The sequence below is a fragment of the Microtus oregoni genome, unplaced genomic scaffold, assembly GCF_018167655.1.
Source record: "Microtus oregoni isolate MIOR12 unplaced genomic scaffold, Mior012 000006F_ref0000085, whole genome shotgun sequence".
Taxonomy (NCBI): Eukaryota; Metazoa; Chordata; class Mammalia; order Rodentia; family Cricetidae; genus Microtus; species Microtus oregoni.
Genome location: NW_024543065.1, coordinates 31,795,079 through 31,817,320, shown reverse-complemented (window position 1 = coordinate 31,817,320; position 22,242 = coordinate 31,795,079). Strand labels below are relative to the sequence as shown.

General features: G+C 45.1%; 1 protein-coding gene across 1 annotated transcript in view; it reads right to left on the bottom strand.

Annotated features, from left to right (window-relative positions):
• Positions 1-6,100: 6,100 nt before the first annotated feature.
• Positions 6,101-22,242, bottom strand: part of Popdc3 (popeye domain containing 3) — a 29,796-nt gene continuing 13,654 nt past the window's right edge. Inside the window, exons 2-4 of the mRNA XM_041654173.1 lie at positions 8,975-9,697; positions 7,947-8,055; positions 6,101-6,860 (exon numbers count right to left, since the gene is read on the bottom strand). Coding sequence (XP_041510107.1) covers positions 6,579-6,860; positions 7,947-8,055; positions 8,975-9,459 — 876 coding nt within the window. The 5' untranslated portion in view covers positions 9,460-9,697 and the 3' untranslated portion in view covers positions 6,101-6,578. The remainder of the gene's footprint in view (positions 6,861-7,946; positions 8,056-8,974; positions 9,698-22,242) is intronic.

The window sequence follows — 22,242 nt, the reverse complement described above, 5'->3', positions numbered from 1 at the left end:
AATTCTCCATTGCCTGTTTCTGTTTGAAAACATTAATAGGGATGCCATTAGGCGGGGAGCGTGCCAGTATGCTGAGTTCCTTAGTGGCAAATCAAAGGCCACTGTACACAATGGCCAGAAACCACCAGCTAACAGTCGGTAGGGGCCTTCCACTCAAATCCTGTATCTTTTCCGTTTGTCTTGTCCGCCTCTCTCAGCCCCACCCCAAGGGAAGTGCTGAACTGCTCACGTTCTGGAGTTGCTCAAATACTCTTCAAAAATTTTAATAGGCCTACGCTTATTTTTCAGTATTTCCAACACAAAACATCTCTAAGGAAACCAGTATTCAGGTTTTCAACCAGAGACATTTTCGAATGCAAGAACTGCTTCTTCGGGTCTCTATATCCGGAATAAGTATTGTTCAAACTACCAACAGTTTCAGCAAGGGGGGTAAAGGGCATTTTCATGGGCCCTGTGTTTTTACTTAATGCCGAAACTGCCGGTGGTACTGCATCGTTGAAATCAATTGGGGGAGGATTTGATGCAAGAGCGGTTACAATTGCTTTTCTTCTGTGAGATAAGTAGTTGGCAAAGCTGTTGCCATGTGCCAGGTACCGCTCCCTCGAGTCTCAGGGAGGACATTAAGGGAGGGTCCCCTCTCAGAATAGATGTGAAATCATGCACTGGCTGGGCTTTTGCCTCCAGGGAGCCAGCGTCCATCTCTGTAATACCTTGTTTCTTGGAAATCCCTTGTGCCACACCCAAAATACCCGCCACGTCTTGGAGCCCTCGCCAGCTTCTATTTGCAAAAGCTCCAGCTCACAAAGCTGTATTGAGCATGAAGTGTTATTTCAGGGAAGAGTAAGGACTGAGAACCACACCGAACGCTGAATGAATTTTTCCTTACAGGGAATGATGGGCGGCCCGCAAGGAAGATGGGTGAGATGAGGGAGGCTTCCGGGAAAACAAACCTCACATGACCTGTGGAAATATCTGCCGTGAAAGCGGACCACCCCGCATTTACAGAACGCGGCTGTGCTCTCTTATTCTACCAATGGATGGCCAACCCGCAGCGTTCTTCAGGATTCTCCTTACACACTGATTTGACTTGGAGCTGGCTGCCGCAGCTGATCCAAGAGAAAGGCGCCTGCTTGGCTAACGCTCCTAAGCAATCACTGATAAATTCGGAAGATGAGTAATTAGCATTTCGGCGTTGATTTCTTCTTCAATTCAGATTGGGGACATTTTAATGTTCTCAAAGTCAAGGAAACAGGATTATGGAGAATGCAAGGACTGGAAGAATTGGGCTCATTTGCTACCATTTACTGTGAGCCAGACTCTCTGACCTCTACACATAAAATGGGATTCTTCCAAGGAGCAAGCAAATTGAATTACAAGTACTTTTGTTGACCTTCTCTGTCAGTCTTCAATATAGATAGTAGGTTTTTAAGGTGATCAATGTTAGCATGATAATAAAACTTCAGATTATGCTCGGATCAGATATACAGTCTGTCATTAAAATGGTGGTGGTAGGGTAGGATGATAAAAAGTATGATTAGTGCATTTTTTCATAACAGTATGCTTTTAGTCTATCACATTACATCTATATTTATTTGTGCTTACACATGTATTACATTTTAGTAGGATGAAAAATAAAATCAATTGGACTCAAAATATACTAAAACTATCTTTTATAAAAATAGTGTTATTTTGGACTTAATTTCTAGAGAAATTTTTGTTGTTATTTTTTAAACAGGGTCTCACTGTATAGCCCTGGCTGGTCTGGAACTTGCTACGTAAACCAGGCTGGCCTCAAACTCATGGAGATCTGCCTGCTTCTGTCTCTGCTTCCTAAATGCTGGGAACAAAGGCATGCACCATTATTCCCAGCTGAAGTTTAATATTTTAAACAATTCACAATCTGTGGGAACATGGAGCCCATTAGAAAACATTGTCTAGTGCCACATGAAGGTTTATGTCCTTGGTCAAGCCAAACTTCTCATGTCCCTCATCTTTTGTAGTGTTTTGTTTGTCTTAGGGCTTTTCTTAGCTAAGCCAGGAGGGTTTTATGTTGTTTTGTTTTTTTGACTAGAGATTGAATTTAGGATTTTGCTAGGCAAACATTTAACTATATCCTCAAGTAGTGTTGCCCCGCCTTCTCCCTACCCCATATGTGTGTGTGTGTGTGTGTATGTGTGTGTGTTGTTGTTGTTGTTGTTGTTGTTCTGTAGGAAGATCTCTCTCCATAGCCAGGCTGGCTTGAAATCCCCTATGTAGCTGACCAGAAGCTTGTGCTTCTCTTTCCTCAGCCTCTCAAGTGCTGGGAGTCCAGGCATGAGCCACCATATCTGTCAAGAAAAGGTTCAACAGAGATGAAAAAGGAAGAAGGGACAGATGGGGGGATGGTTTTGAGTACTTGGTCCAATAGGTTCTGCCCTTCTGAGTGTGTGCTAAGTAAGCCTAATACACCTTGCACTCGTCCAGAGGACAGCACATGAATTTCCCTGTGTTGTGAGATAGGCAGTTGGCAGAACTGCTGTCATGTGCCAGGTACCGCTCCCTGGAAGCTCAGGGAGCCTTCATTGGTGATGCGAGAATATTTCTCCAGTGCACAAGTGCTCAGAGACCCATTTGCTGTTCTTCACAGTAGAGTAATCTTGGGAGCAAGCTCCCAAGGCTATGGAGTCCAGGGCACATGGTCTAATCTGTTGCAGGGAAAAGGCCTGTGAGGTGAATCTGTAGCCTCAGGAATGTCACTCTGAGTGCAGTGTGGGTGTTTGGGGGCTCATTTTGTGTCACCATCTCGTTTTTTCCCTCTCACTGTTCTTAAAGAGGCCCTCTTGGCCACAAAACTAAGGGCAGAAAAATCTTGAGGCAGTCACACCAATTCTTTAAAGTCAGGGTCACCCCTTGACAAGCACCGGCTTTCTGAGCTTGTGACATGGGAGATTACAAAGGGTCTCTAGCTTGTAAGCCCCTGAACTTGTTTAATGCTCTGTTGATTTGAAATTCCTTTTGCTTTCTGAAGAAGGGCTCCACTTATCTGCGACTAGGCAGTCTTCTGTTCAGAACCGCAAAGTGTTTCTAGCACGGGAGCATACAGGGCCTCTCACCCTGCTGCACGCACAGCAAGGAGAGACTGGGGACAATTAGGCCGAGGTGAAAAATCAACACAGTTTTAATAGAAATTAAATTCTCTGCGCACCACGGGGTGGCAGTTCAGGGGTATTCTCTAGTTTCAGGGATAGCCATTTCTGCTTTCCATCTGGGCTGATCAGGATATTTTGAGATAGTAAAATAGAGTTTTCTAGACAGTTCCCATTAGACACATAGTGTGATTACAAGAGGCTCACCGTAGGGTCTTTTGTTTTTGCTTTTTATCAGGTTAGACGACCTGTAAATGAAAGAACGTGCTAGATGACAGCCCCCATGTTAGTACAGTACCAACCTCTGTGACAGTGGAGACGGTGAGGGTCCCCGCATTCTCCCTCTCTCCCTCTAACCCCACCCTTTTGTGTCCTATCCTAAACTGTTTTTCTGAAGGCTCACCTATACGTTGGTCCTCTTCCTGCTGTGGGATGTGCTCCCATCACATTGTGACTTTGTGCTTGGTGATTTTCCTAGGTATTAAGCTAGCTGATAATTAAGTCCTGCTAAATTATTACCTGGTGTGACCTAAGGGATTACATTACTACCTGGGATTAATGTAAGGCAGGAATTAATTTGTTGCTTAACTGCAACCAAGTCTTAAAGACACAGAGACCCGACTTTCTCCCAGAGCCACGGTGAAGGTGTGACCACCCCAGAAGACGGCTGCTGCGGTGTCTGACGGTGTCTCTTTGCTTAAGAACTGCTGTGGCCACATGTGGTCAGAGGGGAAAACGTCCCATGCTGTTCCAAGTTCACGCTGTACTTGCCTTATTCAATAGCTCACTCACACTGGTGACACAGACCTTGCTGTGCTGTCCCATCGACAGTAGATGCACTGTGCGCGCTTCTCCTCAGCCCCTTCCGGGCTTTACCATGGAGGTGTCTGAGAAAGCGCCACGTCACGCTTATACCGTCTACCCCTCTTGCCCGCAGCTGTGCTCCGTCAACTCTGCCTCCCATCTGTGTGATGGCCGTGGTCCTGTTTAAGGACTCTGAACCCCACCTTCTTTCACCCACTAGAGGGCAGCACTCAGGCAGCGCACCCTTACTTGGAAATCATGCCATTTGCATATGTGGGTGCCTTTTCCATATCTACACCAGCAGTCGCCATTTCCTTTTTAATCCCACTGCTCATTCAGGGGACTGAGCATCTCTTTCAATCGCTCTTCAAATCAGAAGGACTCAGAAAGCAAACCTGGCTCTGCTCGTCCATGCCTTGCCCCCTCCCCCCATTCCTCTTTGGTCTGTTTTCACCAAGCTCTTCTTTGTTACCACGCTACCGAAAGGTTCCTGGTGAAGCTCACCAGTGTACTTCCTCCCCGCTCAGTTCAATGCTTTATTCCAGACCTCTCAAGATTCAACCTCTCAGCCACATTATGACCCTTCATTGTTCTTTCCTCTCAGTCACTCTGAGGGAGATTTGGGTCCTTGTGTCTTTCAGATGTCAATACCGACTGATAACTTTAATACCAGGTAAGGCGTGCAGGGATGTGATTTTGCTTTCTGGGAGTTGCCTCTTGTAATGGTCATTGTAAAGCAGAAGCTCAGGACTTGTTTGTAGCAAGACACTAATCTTCAAATGGACATGTGATGTCTTCCACTTACGCTACTTTTTATGCTACATCAGAGAACTTCACATGTAAAAGAAGCAACTGCTGCTTCCCGCACCAACAGTGGGACTTGTGTTCGTCAGCGATTGTCACAAAAAAGCAGACTCTCGAAACGGGTCTGTGACCAGTGTCTTCATGCAGTTTCTGGAACTTCAGACTCCCTTTCGTCCTTGCTGCCTCAATGGCTGCTCCTCCATGTCCTGCACTGACTCCTCCCTACCCCTGATTATTAAGGAAATCTTTCCCAGTAAGGTCCTGGGGCCACTTTTGTCCTGATCCATTCTCACTTGGCATCTCCTCGCGAGTTCAGAGACCATTGACTGCTAAATATTCCAGAGCTGTATCTCTAAGCCAGACCGTTGAGTTCTGACTCACGTTCAGGGTTCAGGGGCATCTGACTCTTACTCCCGATCTTCCCCCCTCCACTACAACACCCTCCTTCTCCCCCCTCTGCACCCCTGTCCTCAGCAGGCCAAGTGATCACAGGGCAGAACACATCACTATACTATTTCAAATCCCACAGTGGCTGCTGAACACACGTCCAAGTTCCTATGACTGGCCTCACCCAAGCTTCCTACAGTTAGTTACCTTTGTCTTTGTGTTCACTCTGCTCCAGCCACGCTGGCTTTCCCACTGTCCTTGAGCTGTCCGGCTGTGCTCTGCCCAGGACCCTGCATGTGCTCCCCTCTGCTCAGAGGGCCCTTCCCCAGCATCTGCATAGAAGGTTCTCTCCTCCAGGTCTTCGGTAAGCATGGCCTCTTGTGGCGGAGACCTTCCCCATCACCCTAATTACACTGCCACCCTCCCCCATCTGCCTGCTTTGCTTTCTCTTTCCCCTTGGCCCCATCACTCTGTATTCAGAAGCCTTTCTGGTTTATCTTCTCTCCTGCCCCCAGGATGTAAGCTCTGTGAGGGATGAATCTCCGCTATCACTAGATAAAGCTATCATCAGGGCCAGCTTATAACCCAGAGCCACAAACAGGGCAGAAGGTCCATTTGTCAAATCTGTAAGGGCTCTTTCTATGGAGGGCCACTGCATATGAGCTTCAGAAAGTCTGCTTTCTAAAGAAAGGGATCAGGTCTGCACCTAAGGATCTCTTCTTCCATGGCTGGGAATTCACTGTGGAATTCCCCAGCCCCCACCCCCTCCCCTGGTCAAACAGCTGCCTCTGCATCTGAGCGCAGGGACCTTGAAAGACATGCACTCTTACTGTTTGTGGCTGTTCTTTCCACTCAGGTGCTGCCATGCAGTTTTGCTTTCTGTGAGTCGTCTCCTGTAATGGTCACCATGAAGCATAAGCTCAGGACTTGTTCGGAGCAAGAAAGCAGTCTTCAAATCGGCGCGTTGTCGTTTCTTACATTTATTCTGCTTTTTAGTCACATCAAAGAACTTCACATGGAAAAGAAGTAACTGCTTCCCACACCGACAGTGGAACTTACAGAGATTCTTGCAAAAAAAGCAGATTCTCAAAGTAGGTCTGTGGACAGTGGCAACCTGCTCTCATGCTGAGGACATTTGCTAAGTGCTTCTCCTGGGCCAACAGTACAAGACGGCACGTTTGAGAAAATATTGGAGAATGTGAAATTGCATTTTCTCAGTTCTGATGTGGAAAAAAAGGGCAAACTGCCCACCATTATTCATCTTCCTATCTCATTATAACAACAAGGAATACAAGAAAATTTGTAAATTTTATTTGCAGTGCAGAAGTGACATTGAATCAAACAGCTGTCAATGACATCTAGACTTTGAATTTAAGTTATAAAAATATCAGTGTGCTAACTGGGCTGGGGAATGATGAAGTCTTTTTCATAGTAATCACACAGCTTCAGGTTTTGATGTCATTTGTTACAGTGTTGTCTGGAATTGCGAAACTGTTCCCTTAGGGGTGATCTGGAAAAGTCTGGACTTGACATTTGATAGTAGTTGGGTAACCGGATATCATAGTGATGTTTTCTTCCAGTGTATACCCTGTCATTCAAGGCATAGAGTTTATCTGCAATGTCGCTGCCAATCAACACGGAAAACAGGCGGGAGATGTAGCGGTGCTGAGCGAAAAGCAGGTATAGTTTCTTTCTCCTCCAAGACACATACCGACAATCAGTGTCTGCTGTGAGGGTTACCTAAAGTCATGAAGACACATAAACCAGAAAGTGAGAGATTCAAACACAGTTATTAAAGATTTATTTTTTATGTGTATGAGTGTTTGGCCTCCATGTATGTGTGTATACCACATGTGTGCAGTGCCCAAAGGGGCCAATACAGGGCGTCAGAACCCCTGCAACTGGAGTTACAGATGGTATGAGCTGCTATGTGGGTGCTGGGAACTGAACCCATGTCTCTGCAAAAGCAGCCAGTGCTCATGACCACTGAACTGTCTCTCTAGCTCCTTCAACCAAGTTCTGCCCCAAATTTCATTTGAATTACTTACTATCCTCTTAGGTTAAAAAATATTACAAAAAATTATTAAAAATTATTTACTCCATGATTTTCTTCTTATCTAATCACAATCCTTGCACAGTGCTCCTCTTGATTGTGTCTTGCATTTTGCAGAGCTATTTGATATGAAAATGAAAGCATCGAGCTGGCTAACATCAGAGAAAGATACCTATGAAGATTGCGGACTTTTAACACTAACACCCTTTCTCTAGTACAATATGGAATATTAATACTACTTTTGCATATTTACATGAATTTGAACTTGCATGAACATGTTTATAGAAAACAGTATAGCATCATAAATGGAACCAACTGAAATGATGATCTAAGCCTACCAATACATGGTGCCAGAAGAGACAGCAAGTTTAGAAATAACTGAAGCCCATCAGCATTTTTTAAATTTTCAAAAGCCACTTATTTTGTAGTAAGTGCAGTTTCTCCTCTTGGCATATTCTAAACTATCATACCCACCGACAGTGTTGAAAGTCAGATCTCAGTTATCACATGTTAATCCCCAGATGTGAGGTTCAATACAGGACATCTAGACAGTAGCCATCAGACTCCTTCCTGCCACAACTACCCCCATTCTCTTTGTGACTGCGACATCAGTCAGTAGGACTCAGAATTGGGAAGGCCGCATGAGGCAAACTGTATCCCAAAGTCAAAGCTGTGTTATATGTTGTTCTATGTGTATGCATGCTTGCTTTAAAACTAAGATTTGTCTGCTCAGAAGATTGAGGTGTTTACCATGGAGTCTCTTCAGCCCTCACCTGAAAAATGCCTTCCTCTGTGGGTCTTAGAGAATCCCACTCCGGGGAATCCAGGAACTGAAAGGGGAAGATGTGGTGTAGAAATTCGCCATCAACCGTCACTCTGATCCTAGCAAGACACAACAACATCTCTTGTAAGGGGAGAAGAAAGTATGTACACACTTAGCTGTGTAGCGTGGGAGAATGTCCTTTAAGCCTCTGGTGACTTCTTCCCTGGTGAATTTGGAAGAACCAAATATTGAATGCAGATACTACCTTGGTACCCTAGAAGATCTGGGCATTGATGTTCCTCATTTAGCATCTGGAATAGTTGTAGGGGAAACTCACCAAAAGAATCATCAGGGCGCACGCGGATGCATTCTGTCCCCCTAGATATTGTGCTTTGGCACAAGACTTGCGTGTACTCAGATTTTCTGATTATGTGGAAGGGGGTTTAAGAGCATAATAGAGATCTGCTATAAGCACCCCCATGAGTCAAAGGTTTAATCTTTTCGTTTACATGAAAAACATATTATTGTTTGCCCCCTCAGACTTTTCCAAGGTTAGCGTTTATACATTCATACTCTTGAAATCATCGCTCCCACTTCACACAAGGGGGTGGATGTTAGAAACTACTAAATAAATTTGATAATATAAAATCAAAAGTTCCCAGTTATGTAGAAGAATGCCAGAAAAGTCTACACAAAATGCTTGTCTCCCAGTGAAGGGTCTATCCATTCAAGCTGCTTTGTCCTTCTTGACATTCGGTGACTAGCTACAATGCAGCTCCTGCATCCACAGAACTAAACTCATGCATCGGTTTCATGACTTGTGAGCTTTATTTCTAAGATGAAAGACTAGATTATCTCCTGACCCATGTAAACAATGTCCTCTAAATACCCACACCTATAATTCATGTCTCAAAGATTTCTCCAAGTCTCAGAGTGCTGAATGCCACCTAGGACTATCCTGCCTCAAGATGGAAAAATACAGAACAAAGAAACACAGACAACTGCTATAGAAAAGGACGGAGCATGGAGGGTACAAACCTTCCAGAGACAAGCATGGAGAGTCTATCAATGGACGTCTTCCCTTGCATGGCGTAACAGTGTTCCTTTTCCAGAGAAACCACTTCAGAGCTGAGAGCAATCGTTCTGAAGACAGGCAAAGGGATCCCGAGGGGCTTGAAAAGCGAGCTGTACAGCACCTGGAATTCTCGGGCAAATGTTATGCTGTGAACTTGATAGGCAATGTGAACAAACTGCATGAAGCAGATCACAAACAGCACAAAATTCCAGGAAAATATGTCAGCAGCGCAGACGTCTACCCATGCCCAGACCGCAGAACACAGGAAACCCAGCCCCAGCAGACTGAAGACGTAAAGGAGCCCGAAGAACCCACTGCCGCCCATAAAACCTACTACAAACAAGATACTGGCGAGGTGGTAAATGGCGCCTTCGGCCTCTTGCTTCCAGGCCGTGCAGACTGGGTGCTCAGCCACCAGGCTCTTCCACAAACTTGAATTCTTTTCCATGGCTGTACCCTCTGCTTCCCTTGTCAGTTTACTTTAGATGACACTGAAGCCAGCAGCGGAGTCCTTTGCTTTTCCATCACTGAATGCTGCTTACTCCTCACAGAGCAGGGCATGCTGAAGCTGGCATGACGAGGGGTTTAGTGGGCACAGAGCCTAAAATCTACGGATTCAGTACCAGTTTCCTTAAGCTCATCTGGGCTCCTGATTTAGACCAAGTCCTCAAAGATTTCGCTATTTCCTGTGTAAGAGAAAAGGGACAGAAGATGATCTAATTGAGCAAATAGAATGAATGGTGCTTTACTTAATGAATCAACAGCATTACTTATGCAAATTGACTTCCTATTGTTAGGAAATCAGGATGTTTTAGGCACAGATATTAATTAAATTTCTAATAAAAGCATATTTACTACAATTGGCTAGCTACTTCTTTTTTTTTTTTGTTAATGTATTTTTCTTTTATGTGCATTGGTGTTTTGCCTGTATCTGTATCTGCATGAGGGTGTTGGATCCCATGTAACTGGAGTTGCAGACAGTTGTGAGCAGCTATGTGGTGCTGGGAATTGAACCCATATCCGCTGGAAGGGCAGACAGTACTCTTAATCATTGAGCCATCTCTCCAGCCCCAGCTAGCTACTTCTTCTTTTTTTTTTTTAATTTATTTATTTATTAAGGATTTCTGCCTCGTCCCCACAACCGCTTCCCATTTCCCTCCCCCTCCCCCGATCAAGTCCCCCCCCCCTCATCTGCTCGAAGAGCAATCAGGGTTCCCTGACCTGTGGGATAGAGGTGGGTAGCTACTTCTTCTTCATCAGGGTGTGCAGGTTTAGTTTTTGCAAACTAGAGTCTGGTGCGGGAGAATTGTCTGTATTCTGTCAATCATGTTTTAAATAGATGCTGATTGGCCAGGCAGGAAGTATAGGCAGGTCAACCAGACAGGAAGTAGAGGTAAGGTGATGAGAACAAGAGAATTTTAGGAAGGAGGAAGCCCATTCCCCACAGTCCAGCCCAGACCACCAAAGAAGCAAGATGTGACCTGCCCCTGAGAACGAATCTTAATTGAGTAATTCCATCAGATGATGGAAGGCAAATTTGTGGGGCATTTTCTTGGTTAGTGATTGATGTGGAAGGGCCCGGGGCCACTATGGATGGTGCCAGCCCTGGGCAGGTGGTCGGAGTTATATAGAAAGCTAACTCAGTAAGCCATGGGGAACAAGTCAGTACCACGCTCCTCCATGGTCTCCTTCAGCTCTTGGCTCTCAGTTCCTGCCTTGAGCTCCAGCCCTGAGTTCCCTCGATGATGGACACTAACTGTGAGGTGCAATGAACCCTTTCCTCCCCAAGTAAAGTTTCAGTCACAGAAACAAGCAGCAAACTAGGATGCTAGGTGACTAAATGCTTTATAGTCAGCTCGTCTCTATAGCAGTGGTCCAGAGTAACTCAGAATCACATGACACAGTGACTGAAATGGAGCATCACAGATTTCCCCCATATTAAATATAATGCATTTCAGATACTGAATAAGGATCACCGAGGGCAGTTCCCAGGGATGTGTATTTTGAACAAACTCTCCATGTAATTATGATGAACCCGTAGACCTTCCAAGCTCCTCCTCTCTTGAGGGATACCGTCTGGATGCTACGGTATTTACACTTTATAGATGAAAAAATTGGGTCTCAGAGGAGCCAGGGTTACATCCAGGGTACGCAATGGTCACAGCAGAGCAGGACTTCAGCACAGGGTCCCTGTGCTGGATCCAGTCACATGGTCTTCCATGGAAGATGGTTTAAACCTGACCTTATAAGGGCCCCAAATAGCCAGGCGGTGGTGACATAATGCACATCTTTAATCCCAGAATTCGGGAGGCAAAGGTATGTGAATCTCTGTGAGTTTGAGGACAGGCTCCAAAGCTACAGAGAAACCCTGTCTTGAAAAACCAAAAAAAAAAAATAAAATAAAAAATAAAAATAAGGCCCCAAACAAACCAGGAAACATAGGAAACGACAGATCTTTAAGAATGCATAATAGTTTGTGAACTGTTTAGTAAGATTCAGATAATAGTATAGGACAGCATAATTTTCTGGATCAGTGGTTCAGGTTAACATCAAATCCATATAAATACTTATTAATTCCCATTACTTAAACATTTACCAGATGGTCAATGACATTGTTGACTATGCACCTCTACTCATGTATTCTCCACTCTTTCAGCCACGTTGTAAAAATGCTAACATGGGCCCTGGGTCTGGAGAGAACTGGGCATGGGATCTTTCATCCCACCACTTCCTCACTGCTGATGGTTCTACTGGGAAGGGTCCTCTAGGTTGAGTCATAAAAAACACTAACATGCAAGAACCTTGAACGTGGATGCTGTATGTACTGTCTTCTGGGACACCTGTTAAAGTCCCACGTATCACAGCTGTGTCTTGGAGGAAAGATCAACTCCATTCACAGAACCGAACATGTCTTACTGAGTGGGAAGGCACAGGTCAGCACTCACGAAACCAGAAGCTGAACTGAAGGTGCCACTGCTGTTGGTGCGCCTCAACCTGAACCTTTCCTCATGTAATGAGAGCCCCGCCAGGCGAATCAGAAAGAAGGAAGGAGAGAAAGAGGAAGGAGGTGGGCAAGAATGGACAAAGGGCTTAGTAGATAGACACCTTAGAGTGCCATTGGGATTTTCTCTTGTTTCAAAAGGCATTTCAAGCATCTCACAGACCTAGTCGATCTGTGAGACCCACGATGGGCAAGCCGACCGGCATTCTGAGCATGCTCAGCTTCTGCTCTTGGAAAAGCAACACACGCAATTCTCTACTACTCGGGCTGTCACAACAAGGAACAGCTTTTAAAATGCAAGGATGAGTGAGAACTGCAAATACCAGCCTGCAAATGTCACTCCTTCTGTTCTACTTTTAAAACCGGGATTCTCAACCCAGCCACGAAAACCAATATGAAAAGAATTGCTAGAAGGTCTCTGAACTGTGGTTTGAACTTCCTTAAAAATTTATAATCCTCAGCAAAATGTTAAGATGATCCTGGTAAGAAAAAGGCCATGTAAAACGCTTACAGTGAGTCAGAAGGGAGCACAGGGGAGTCTCCCCCTTAAGATGCTTGACTTGGAGGATATGTCTGGGTCTCTGTGTGCCAGAAGTTGATCCAGCACTGTTCTAGGAGGAGCTGTGCTTCCGGCCTACTTCTGTCGCGTTAGAGTTCCTACCAGGACTTCTCTCCGTCCTGGACACAGGACCGCTGAAGCATTTTGACTTGCCCTGATTGAATTACTCCACACCCACCCTGGTGTGTTTTTATCCAGTCACCACAACAGATGTACTTTATTAGAAGAGGAAGAACTGACAGGAGCAGGTGATGGGCAGGAAAGGGCCTCTGCCATGTGTCACTATCGCTCTGATGACCGAACATGATTCATCTGCCAGCTGCCTGACTCACAGACCCCCAGGCCTTGCCATGTTGTGTGTGAATAACTGCGGAGACGCCCAAGTACAAGGAACTTGTCTTGCTCACTAAGCTACAAATGGTGGAGACAAAGTCTAGCAAACTAACCAAGTACTTCCAGGTTTATCCAGTTCTGTGAATTATAAAGGAATAAGATGCATAAGAGGATAAGAGCATCCTCAGTGGCAGGCAGGATAATTCTGGTGGCACACTGATGAAGATTAGCCCAGACCTGCACATCGCTGCTTAGAGCATTCACATTTATTATCTCTCTGCCTGAGGGACACAGAATCTAAACCATCATGCAGGCATGGGGAGCTGGACACAGCCTGCTGAAGTCCTTGGGGAGCTTAACACAGCTTGGTGAAGTCCCTGGGGAGCTGGGCACAGCCTGGTGAAGTCCCTGGGGAGCTTAACACAGCTTGGTAAAGTCCCTGGGGAGCTGGGCACAGCCTGGCAAAATCTTTGGTGAGCTGGGCACAGCTTAATGAAGTACCTGGGGAGCTGGGAACAGCCTGGTAAAATCTCTGGGGAGCTGGGCACAGCCTGGTGAAGTCCCTGGTTGAAGGTGAAAGGGAAGTTAGTCACATCCTGTAGCATGGATGCTCCAATGTGTTAGAGTGTAGGGAACAGGTCTGCCAGGAAACTAAAGCACCTCTCAATGGATGTTTGAGACCTGCTATATCTGCTTATACTGCTCAATTCATAAGTCTGCTTCTGGAGACACAGTCAGTCACGAAACCATTTGCTGTATTATTTAATGTTGACTGATTCTTCCCCTAGGATCTGAAATTCTAAAGGGCAGCAGGGCCAGAGACAGATGTTACTGTGTGCCTGATCCCTGGCAGCAGGGCCAGAGACAGATGTTACTGTGTGCCTGACCCCTGGAATCCAGGCCAGAGACAGATGTTACCGTGTGCCTGACCCCTGGCATTCGGTGCGTGCTGGCTGAATGTGCTGGGATATTCCAGTCCTAATGTGGAATGTTGAAATACCTTCTGTTTGCCGTACGGGCACAGACACAGGGTAGAGCCCAACCTCAGAGACGCTTCAGCACAAACATACTGATGAGTTGGGGAATCTCTCCCCACCCCAAACATCTGGACCAACCCCAAATTCACAGGGAATCCTTGACTGTGCCCAATCTTGAGCTCCTTAAGAACATTTCGTTCCTGCTATGATTAAGATAACAACTAGCCTGGTACCAGTGCTACTGAGTTAGTGTGGATTGCCAAACAACCCACAAGTTCAAAATTCCAATATTCTACTCATTAATTAAAATCAGATCCCAACTTCAGTATGTGTTCCATATGTCAAGTTCTCAGTTTCTTTAGCTGTCTTTTTTTTCCCCCACTTATGCTCAAGATGGTACATTTACTAAGTACCTATGTGCCAGGCAGATTTTTAAAAACAATCTCTCAGAACAACCCTGTGAGACAGGTAATTTTATCTCAATTTTACTGATGAGAATTTTGAAATTCAGAGAAGATATGTTAGTTGTTCAAGGTCAAACTGCTCAAACGTTACTTGCATTCCTTACCACACCAGTCTACGGCTGCCGCACCTCACCAAGACTTAGAAGCCACTGCTCTCACTCTGCCCTCTGTTCTTGATGGGAACCTAGGACACTGAGTCACCAATAAGCAGGGGAGCACCACCTATTCTTTCTGCTTTAAGTGGCACCAGAAACTTTGGTAAGGTGGCAACTCCAGAAATTCCAACAGGCAAGATGATGAATTAGAGGCCAGCCTAGGCTACACAGTGGGACTTGGTCTAAAAAGTAAATAGTAAGTAAACAAGCAGTAGTAGCCCTCCCCCATCCCGGGTATATTTATGACCTCCCCATCCATGGGCTTTTGACCAGTTTTCTAGTACAAGGCATGAATTCCTTCCTGTTAAGCAGACCTCAAATCTAATCAGAAAGCAGTTGGTTACTCCCATAACTACAATGCCACTATTGCACCAGTGGGCACATTTTGCTTGGCAGGTCAGTATTGTGCCTTGCAGTGTTGACAGCTGGATAAGACAACTGATGACTCTTCTACCCCAGCAGCCTGTACCTTCCATGGTCGCTTCCAGCACCGTGAGAGCGAGTCATCAGGGAGGAAGCTTCCAGCTCAGTTTCAACTTAATTTTTCTGTGTTCTATAACCAAAGTATATGGCATCTTCAGCAATAGGGTCTTGTTGTCCAGGTCTGGGGCGTAACTAACAGCAATGGTAATAGTCTGCATTGCTTTGGGGGCTTCTGGGGTCTCAGAAAGATTTGTCATGTCTATCTGTAGGATATTCCTTTCACAACATATAGCTACAGAAATGGCATTATCCACCCATGCAGGGTACTTCTGCTCAAACCATGTGTGTATATGTGTGTGTGCATGCGTGTGCACCACTGCACAGATGCGGAAGTCAGAAGACGACCTCAGGGCTTGGTCCTCCCCTTCCTTGTTTGAAACAGAGTCCCATTGTTGTTCTCTGTAGCATACACAAGGCTGGCTGGCCTGTGAGCTCCTGGGAATTCTGTCTCTGCCTCCCACTCCACTGTAGGAGCGCTGTGTTTACAGATACACACAGATGCATCTGGCTTTTATGAGCTTTGGGGATTCAAACTAAATCCACTGAGCCCTGGTTTTTCTTAAATTACATATCTTAATTAGCCTACGAAGTACTAGGTTTCTGTATTTCTTTTTCATGTGTTAGTTTTGGCTGACCTACCCCACACCCTCTCTCACCTTTCCACCATTTGTGTTCCTCTCATCCACCTTCACGTTGTCCCCCACACCAAGCCCTGCCCTCTTCTAGCTTCCCAGCTTCTGCAAACACACAAGTCTAGGAGAAAACCTACTACTGTTGTTTTGCTAAGCGGACATATTATCAAGCTGCCTTCTAAATATTATGTTTATATCCGTGGATTAAGGCTCTCAGCCTCAGCCAAGGATGCTTGTTCTCACAGTGAGCAGTGGTTAATGCAAAGACTTAGAAACCATGAGGCAGTATGGCAGAGCAGTAAGTCTTCCAAAGCACTCACAACAGAGTCACCTTGACGGCCAAACTGCCAACTCTGTCCTTCTGATTCTAGCAAGCTCCAGGGCGATTCTTAGGTACCCTAATGTTAGATGATTGACATCTGAATTACCCTTATTTATTTAGACTTATCAGCTTGCTTATCAGTTTGGTCATTCCAGAAGGACTTACTGCCCTGCCCTGCTGCCTCCTGGGTGCTACACTCCGGGTCCCCAGCTGTGTCTCTGTGGGAGGTGTGCTGGCTCTAGTTCACCAGCTGTTGACTGGGCTAGCCAGTCCGTGTTTCTATTCACTAGGGCCCGGGTCTCACTGTGCCTGAAAGTATTGTGTGATTTTTAACCTTGTTTTCTAGTGGATAAGTCAAGGGGTTGGGCAACACGTTACGAGTCCCTGTAATCTGAAACAAGTGACTCAGAGTAATATGGGATGAGATGGTTCCAAGCACTGGTCAAAACGTAGTGCTGACTTGCAGAGCTGACCCAGGATCTCATTAGGTCTGTGCTTGTGCCAACTTCAAAGACTGTTAACAGGCCTGCTACATGCTCCAGCTGAGGGGTGTTTTCAAGATCTTCTTGGGGATTTTGCTAGGCCATTAAGGTGAAGAACTATGGTTAATCCAAGAGGGGGAAGAAGGGAACCAGAACATTCTGCAGAGAACAAGCTTTGGATTTTAATCTGAATTTTAAAGGGAATGTCAAGGCCCACATTCTCCTTCTTTGCTGCTAAGATTTGGTTCTGAGATGTCCACACAAAGACCAAGTCCCCCAGCTTGGTGCTACCAGGGTGGTGGCTGAAACTTCAAGAGGTGGGACAACTGAGAAGTTTCCAGCTATGGGGGCATGCCCTTGAAAGGGGTGTTGGCATCCAGCACTTGCCTTTTTTTTTCTGTCTGGCTACGAGGAGGTGAGCAGCTTTGCTTCAGCACATCCCTCCTACCATGCTGCTTCACCACAGACCCAACAACAAAAGCCCTGGTGCTGAAGAGATGGTTCAACAGGCAAGAGTGCTTGTTACTCAGTCATGAAGACTATATCAGCTACCTTTCTATTGCTGGGATAGCACCCCGTGGCCAAGGCAATGTTTACTTGGGGGTTCATGGTTCCAGAGGGTTGGAGCCCATGCCTATCATGGTGGTAAGAAGGGCAGTAAGCTGGCTGGTATGGTGCTGGACAGCAGCTGAAAGCTTACATCAGAGAGATAGCTTGGAGGGCTTTTGAAACCTTAAAGCCTACCCTGAGTGACACACCTCCTCCTCCAAGGCCACACTTCCTAATCCTTCCCAAACAGTTTCACCAATTGAGATCAAGTGTTCAAACATAAAATCCCATGGGGGGGGGGGGTCATCCCACCTAAATCACTACAGGTCCAAGGTGTGCATCCTGGAGCCTATATTGGATGTGGTAGTTTGAATGTAATTGCCCCCCCCCATGATCTCATAGGGAGTGGCACTATAAGGAGATGTGACTTTGTTGGAGGATGTGTGTCACTGTGGGTTTTGAGGTTTCTTATGCTCAGGATACTGTCCAGTGTCTCAGCCAACTTCCTGTTGCCTGAAAGTCAAGATGTAGCCAGCACCACATCTGTCTCCATGCTGGCATGCTCCCTATCATGATGATAATGAACTGAACCTTTGAAATTTTAAGTAAACTATTCCAATTAAATGTTTTCTTTCTAAGAGTTGTTGTGGTCATGATGTCTCTTCACAGCAATAAGAACCTTAGCTAAGGCATTGGGTAGCATGCAAATGCCCATAACTCCAGATCAAGCTTTTTCAGCCTTCACTGGTACCCCTTTCACACACACACACACACACACACACACACACACACACACATGTTCAATCATATAGTCACAGAGATACATGAGTACAGACATAAATAAAATAAATGATTTTTTAAGATAGGGTCTCATTTTATAGTTCTGGCTGGCCTGAACCTGACCTGACTCTGTAGACTAGCCTGGCCTCTAGTTCATGTAGCTCTTTCTGCCACTGCCTCTTGAGTGCTGGGATTAAAGGTATGAGCCACCATATCCAGCCACCAAAAAATAAATAAATAAAAAGGATAAGCCAACCTCAGACTGAACTCTCCAATGTTGTGAATGAACCTCCCCTCTTTTTAATTTGGTCACTCTTATACCTACCTGTCACAGTAAAAGAAAGCCAGCACAAGTGTTTCCATTTTTCTTCTTTGCTTAGCAAAGGAGGTGTTTTTGTTCCTCACGCTGATCATTCTAAAAGAGCCTAAGACTTGTGGATATTTCATAGTAAGTAAATTCACAGGCACTTGCTAGGTTGTAGCTATTTTAAGGTCTTTTAAATTTTTTATTTTTCATCTTACATGTATGATTTATTGCCTGCATGTATATTTGTGCACTATGTGCATGCCATACCCATGGAGGTCAGAAGAGGGCCTCGGATCCCCTGAACTGGAGTTACAGACAGTCACGAGTCTCCATATGGGTGGTTGGAACTGGATTCTCAAAACGTTCTTGACCAGAGTCGGGACTACGGGAACTGTGCTGGGAATGGGCAGCTGTTAGCCACAGAAACGCAGCACATCTAGGGAGAACGCATTGTTCACGATGGTTCAAGACAGTAGAGAAATGAGAATGTGTTGCTCATAATTCTTACTGATTACAGTTCGAAATGAGAGTGCTTTGGAGATAGTGAGTTAAACAAAATCTACCATTAAAGCTATTTCCACCTGTTCTTTTTTTTTAGTGTTCAAAGTGTGTTTTATTATTTTCTTTTAATTAATTAATTAATTTATTTATTAAAGATTTCTGTCTCTTCTCCGCCACCACCTCCCATATCCCTCCCCCTCCCCCAATAAACTTGCCCTCTCTCATCAGCCTGAAGAGCAGACCAGGTTCCCTGCCCTGTGGGAAGTCCAAGGACCTCCCACCTCCTTTCCATCTGTTCTTAAATAAATGTTGCCAATGGAAAAGTTAAAGATCATGTGTGTGTTGGAAGGGGCGGGGTGTAGACAAGGCTCAGTTGTTAAGCTCACTAGCTGCTCTTCCAGAGATTCTACGTTCAGTTGCCAGCAGCCACATGATGGTTCACTACCATCTATCCCTAAAGTTCGAGGGGATGTGACATACTCTTCTGACCTCTGCGCGGAATACACACTCACGGTGCATGGACATATGCAGGCAAAGCACGTAAAGGTAAAAATAGTAAAATCTTTGTAAAAAGATGTTGCTTGCATTCTATTTCTATTGAACAATGTTGGTAGGGAGTCTCTTTAGTAAGAAGAGGGGGTAGAGAAACTTGACAAGATGCTGGCGAACAGTGCACATGTATAATGCATTAGCATAGAAGTATGCAAGAATCATCCAAGATCATGAAGAGAGAGCTGACAAAATGAGCTGACAATATTTATGTGCCACAGGCAATCAGTTGCTAGCCAAGGCATTGGTGTCACCGTCTAGTTTCTGCTTACAGGAATGGCCAACACAGAGGCTATAGGCCCCTCTAATCTACTAAGGGAAGCATAATTTTTCCTTTTACATTAGGAGAGTTTCACTTGTCCAAGTAATTATAATACTACTTAATTTTTTCATTCTATATTCTGATGATACTTCATCAAATGCATGAATATACTGAAATCAGACATCTCTGTGCCCTCCAGGGTTTGAGAGGGCTCACACCAGCGACGGCTCTCCCTTAGGGCATGGAGGAGACCCTGTCCTATCATTCTGCAGGCTGCACCATGCATGGAGGAGACCCTGTCCTGTCACTCTGCAGACTGCACCATGCATGGAGGAGACCCTGTCCTGACGCTCTGCAGGCTGGACTGTGCATGAAGTAGACCCTGTCCTGTCATTCTGCAGACTGCACCGTGCATGGAGGAGACCCTGTCCTGTCACTCTGCAGACTGCACCGTGCATGGAGGAGACCTTGTCCTGTCACTCTGCAGACTGGGATGCACTTTTTATCTTCCTCACTAAGCAGTGTGTAATATCCCTGAAAACATCACACTTTCTCCGATCCCTACATCACAGAGGGCATTCATCCCTGATTATCTGAGCCATGACTGTCTTCACATTTTATCACACACCTCAAAGATTCATCTGACCTCCCCATCCCTGTGTGTGCTCTATGTAGCTCCTCTATATAAATCCTCAGTATTCACCCTCCCCATCCCTGTGCGTGCTCTATGTAGCTCCTCTATATAAATCCTCAGTATCTGCACCCCATCCCTGTGCGTGCTCTATGTAGCTCCTCTATATAAACCCTCAGTATTCACCCTCCCCATCCCTGTGTGTGCTCTATGTAGCTCCTCTATATAAATCCCTCTATATAATTCCCACTTTTGGAAGATGAGAAGTGGTGAGTGGGATGAGATAGATGTCTGCTTAATTAGCCGTTCTATGGGAAACGACGGTCAGACAGTCCCTCTTGAGACTGTTATGTGGCACTCAATTAGAAGACTAAAGGAGGGTGACGGTCAGAGCTATGCTCCTGTGGAACCAGAGAAAGGCAAGCATCCAGGTTGCGATCTACCTGAAGAGTCTCTATGAGATAAAAGACCTGGATCAACAAGACAGTGTGTAAGGTTGTTAAGACCTTAGTCCTATAGTCACAGGGAGACATAAACCTCCAGTTGTCTGAGAGTTTGTAAGACTGCATTCCAAATGAGAAAAGAAATGTATTCGCCCTATGGACTGCAGGTCGGTGAGGCCGTGGGCTGAGGGTCCTGGACTCCTGACCTACAGCAACTAAAATAATAAGTGTGTGTTAAAAAAAAAGGGTGTGTGTGTGTGTGTATGTATATATATATATGTGTGTGTGTGTGTGTGTGTGTGTATAGTTAGTTAGTTAGGGAAGAAAGAGGGTTTATTTGGCTTATACTTCCACATCACAGTTCATCATCAAAGGAAGTCAGGACAGGAATTAAAGCACAGCAGGGACTTGGAAGCATGATTCAGAGACCATGGAGGGATGCTGCTTCCTGCTTTGCTCAACGTGCTTTCTTATAGAACCCAGGACCACCAGCCCAGGGATGGCCCCATACACAAAGTGCTGGGTCCTTTCTCATTAATCACTAATTAAGAAAAGGTCCCACAGCTAGATCTTATGGAGGTATTTTCTTAGTTGAGTTTCCCTCCTCTCAGATGACATAAAACTCTCTAGCACTATGTATGGAGTGAGTGTGTGTATAAGGTATATATTGGCACATACAAACACACACACATATCAACAGAAAGCTAATCACACAGAGTTAAGAACTGTCACTATACATTAGGCCTTTCATTAACGTAATACTAGTATTTATGGCACAGGATACTCGATCCCCACGACTTTTAAGTCAGGAGAGTACGATCATTTCTCTGAAGCATCTGGAAAATGAGGCACCAAGAGGCACTAGAAGTTGCCTCCCAGAGCACTCTTCACAGAACCAGGAAGCCTCTGCACTGTAAAAGCACTTCCGGAAGAATTATGGTGTATGTATACCAATCTTGTGATATGCACATACCATTCAAGACTTGAATTCTTGGATGACTGTCAGTTCAGTCGGTCCTTTGTAAAACTCAGCCTCATAGATAAGGCAAAACTATTTGATGTTCAACACACACCCAGAGACCAGCAGTCAAAATCTGGTCTATAAGAACACACAACAAGCAACTCGAATTCTTCAATGTGTACGACCCTAACCAATAGAGATTACTGTAAAAACAGATGACCAATGAGAAGTTAATGCAGGATCCAGGGGCCTCCTTCTTTGCCCTTATATGCTATTGACAGGATGTCTTATTTATTAAGCACTTACTGTGTGCTCAGAACTTGAGGATATTAAAATAGAATATTAATTAATCTCTAAAAGTTTTTTGAAGTAGTTTTCTTGTGAGGTGAGGAGTTTGAACAGGTTACCTCAGGACATGCAACCCATAGAGCCCAGAGTCAACCCTATGCAAGTGGCTGCCAGTGTCCTTTCCCTTGCCTTGACACAGCGCTCCATGGATGGTCTGAATCCGAGTACTTGGACCTGCTAGGACAAACCCTGTTTGCACCCTTCAGGATTAGATTTGAACACTTTAAATGTCTGGTTATGAAACCACAGATTTTGAGCCACAAAGGATGAGAGGGTGAACTCAACAGTTCAATTATTCAATCCAATAATTAACTAAAACAACAACAACAACAAGTTCTCCTTCCTCACCAGGCCACGTAACTGAACAGCTGTTGTCTCTTTGTGTTTGGCTTCTACATTGTGCAAATGAGAACCCTTGCCTTTTTTGCTTATAACACATAGGTTATTTTGAGAAAAGCTGACCATTAGACAATGTATTTGTATTCTCTCTCT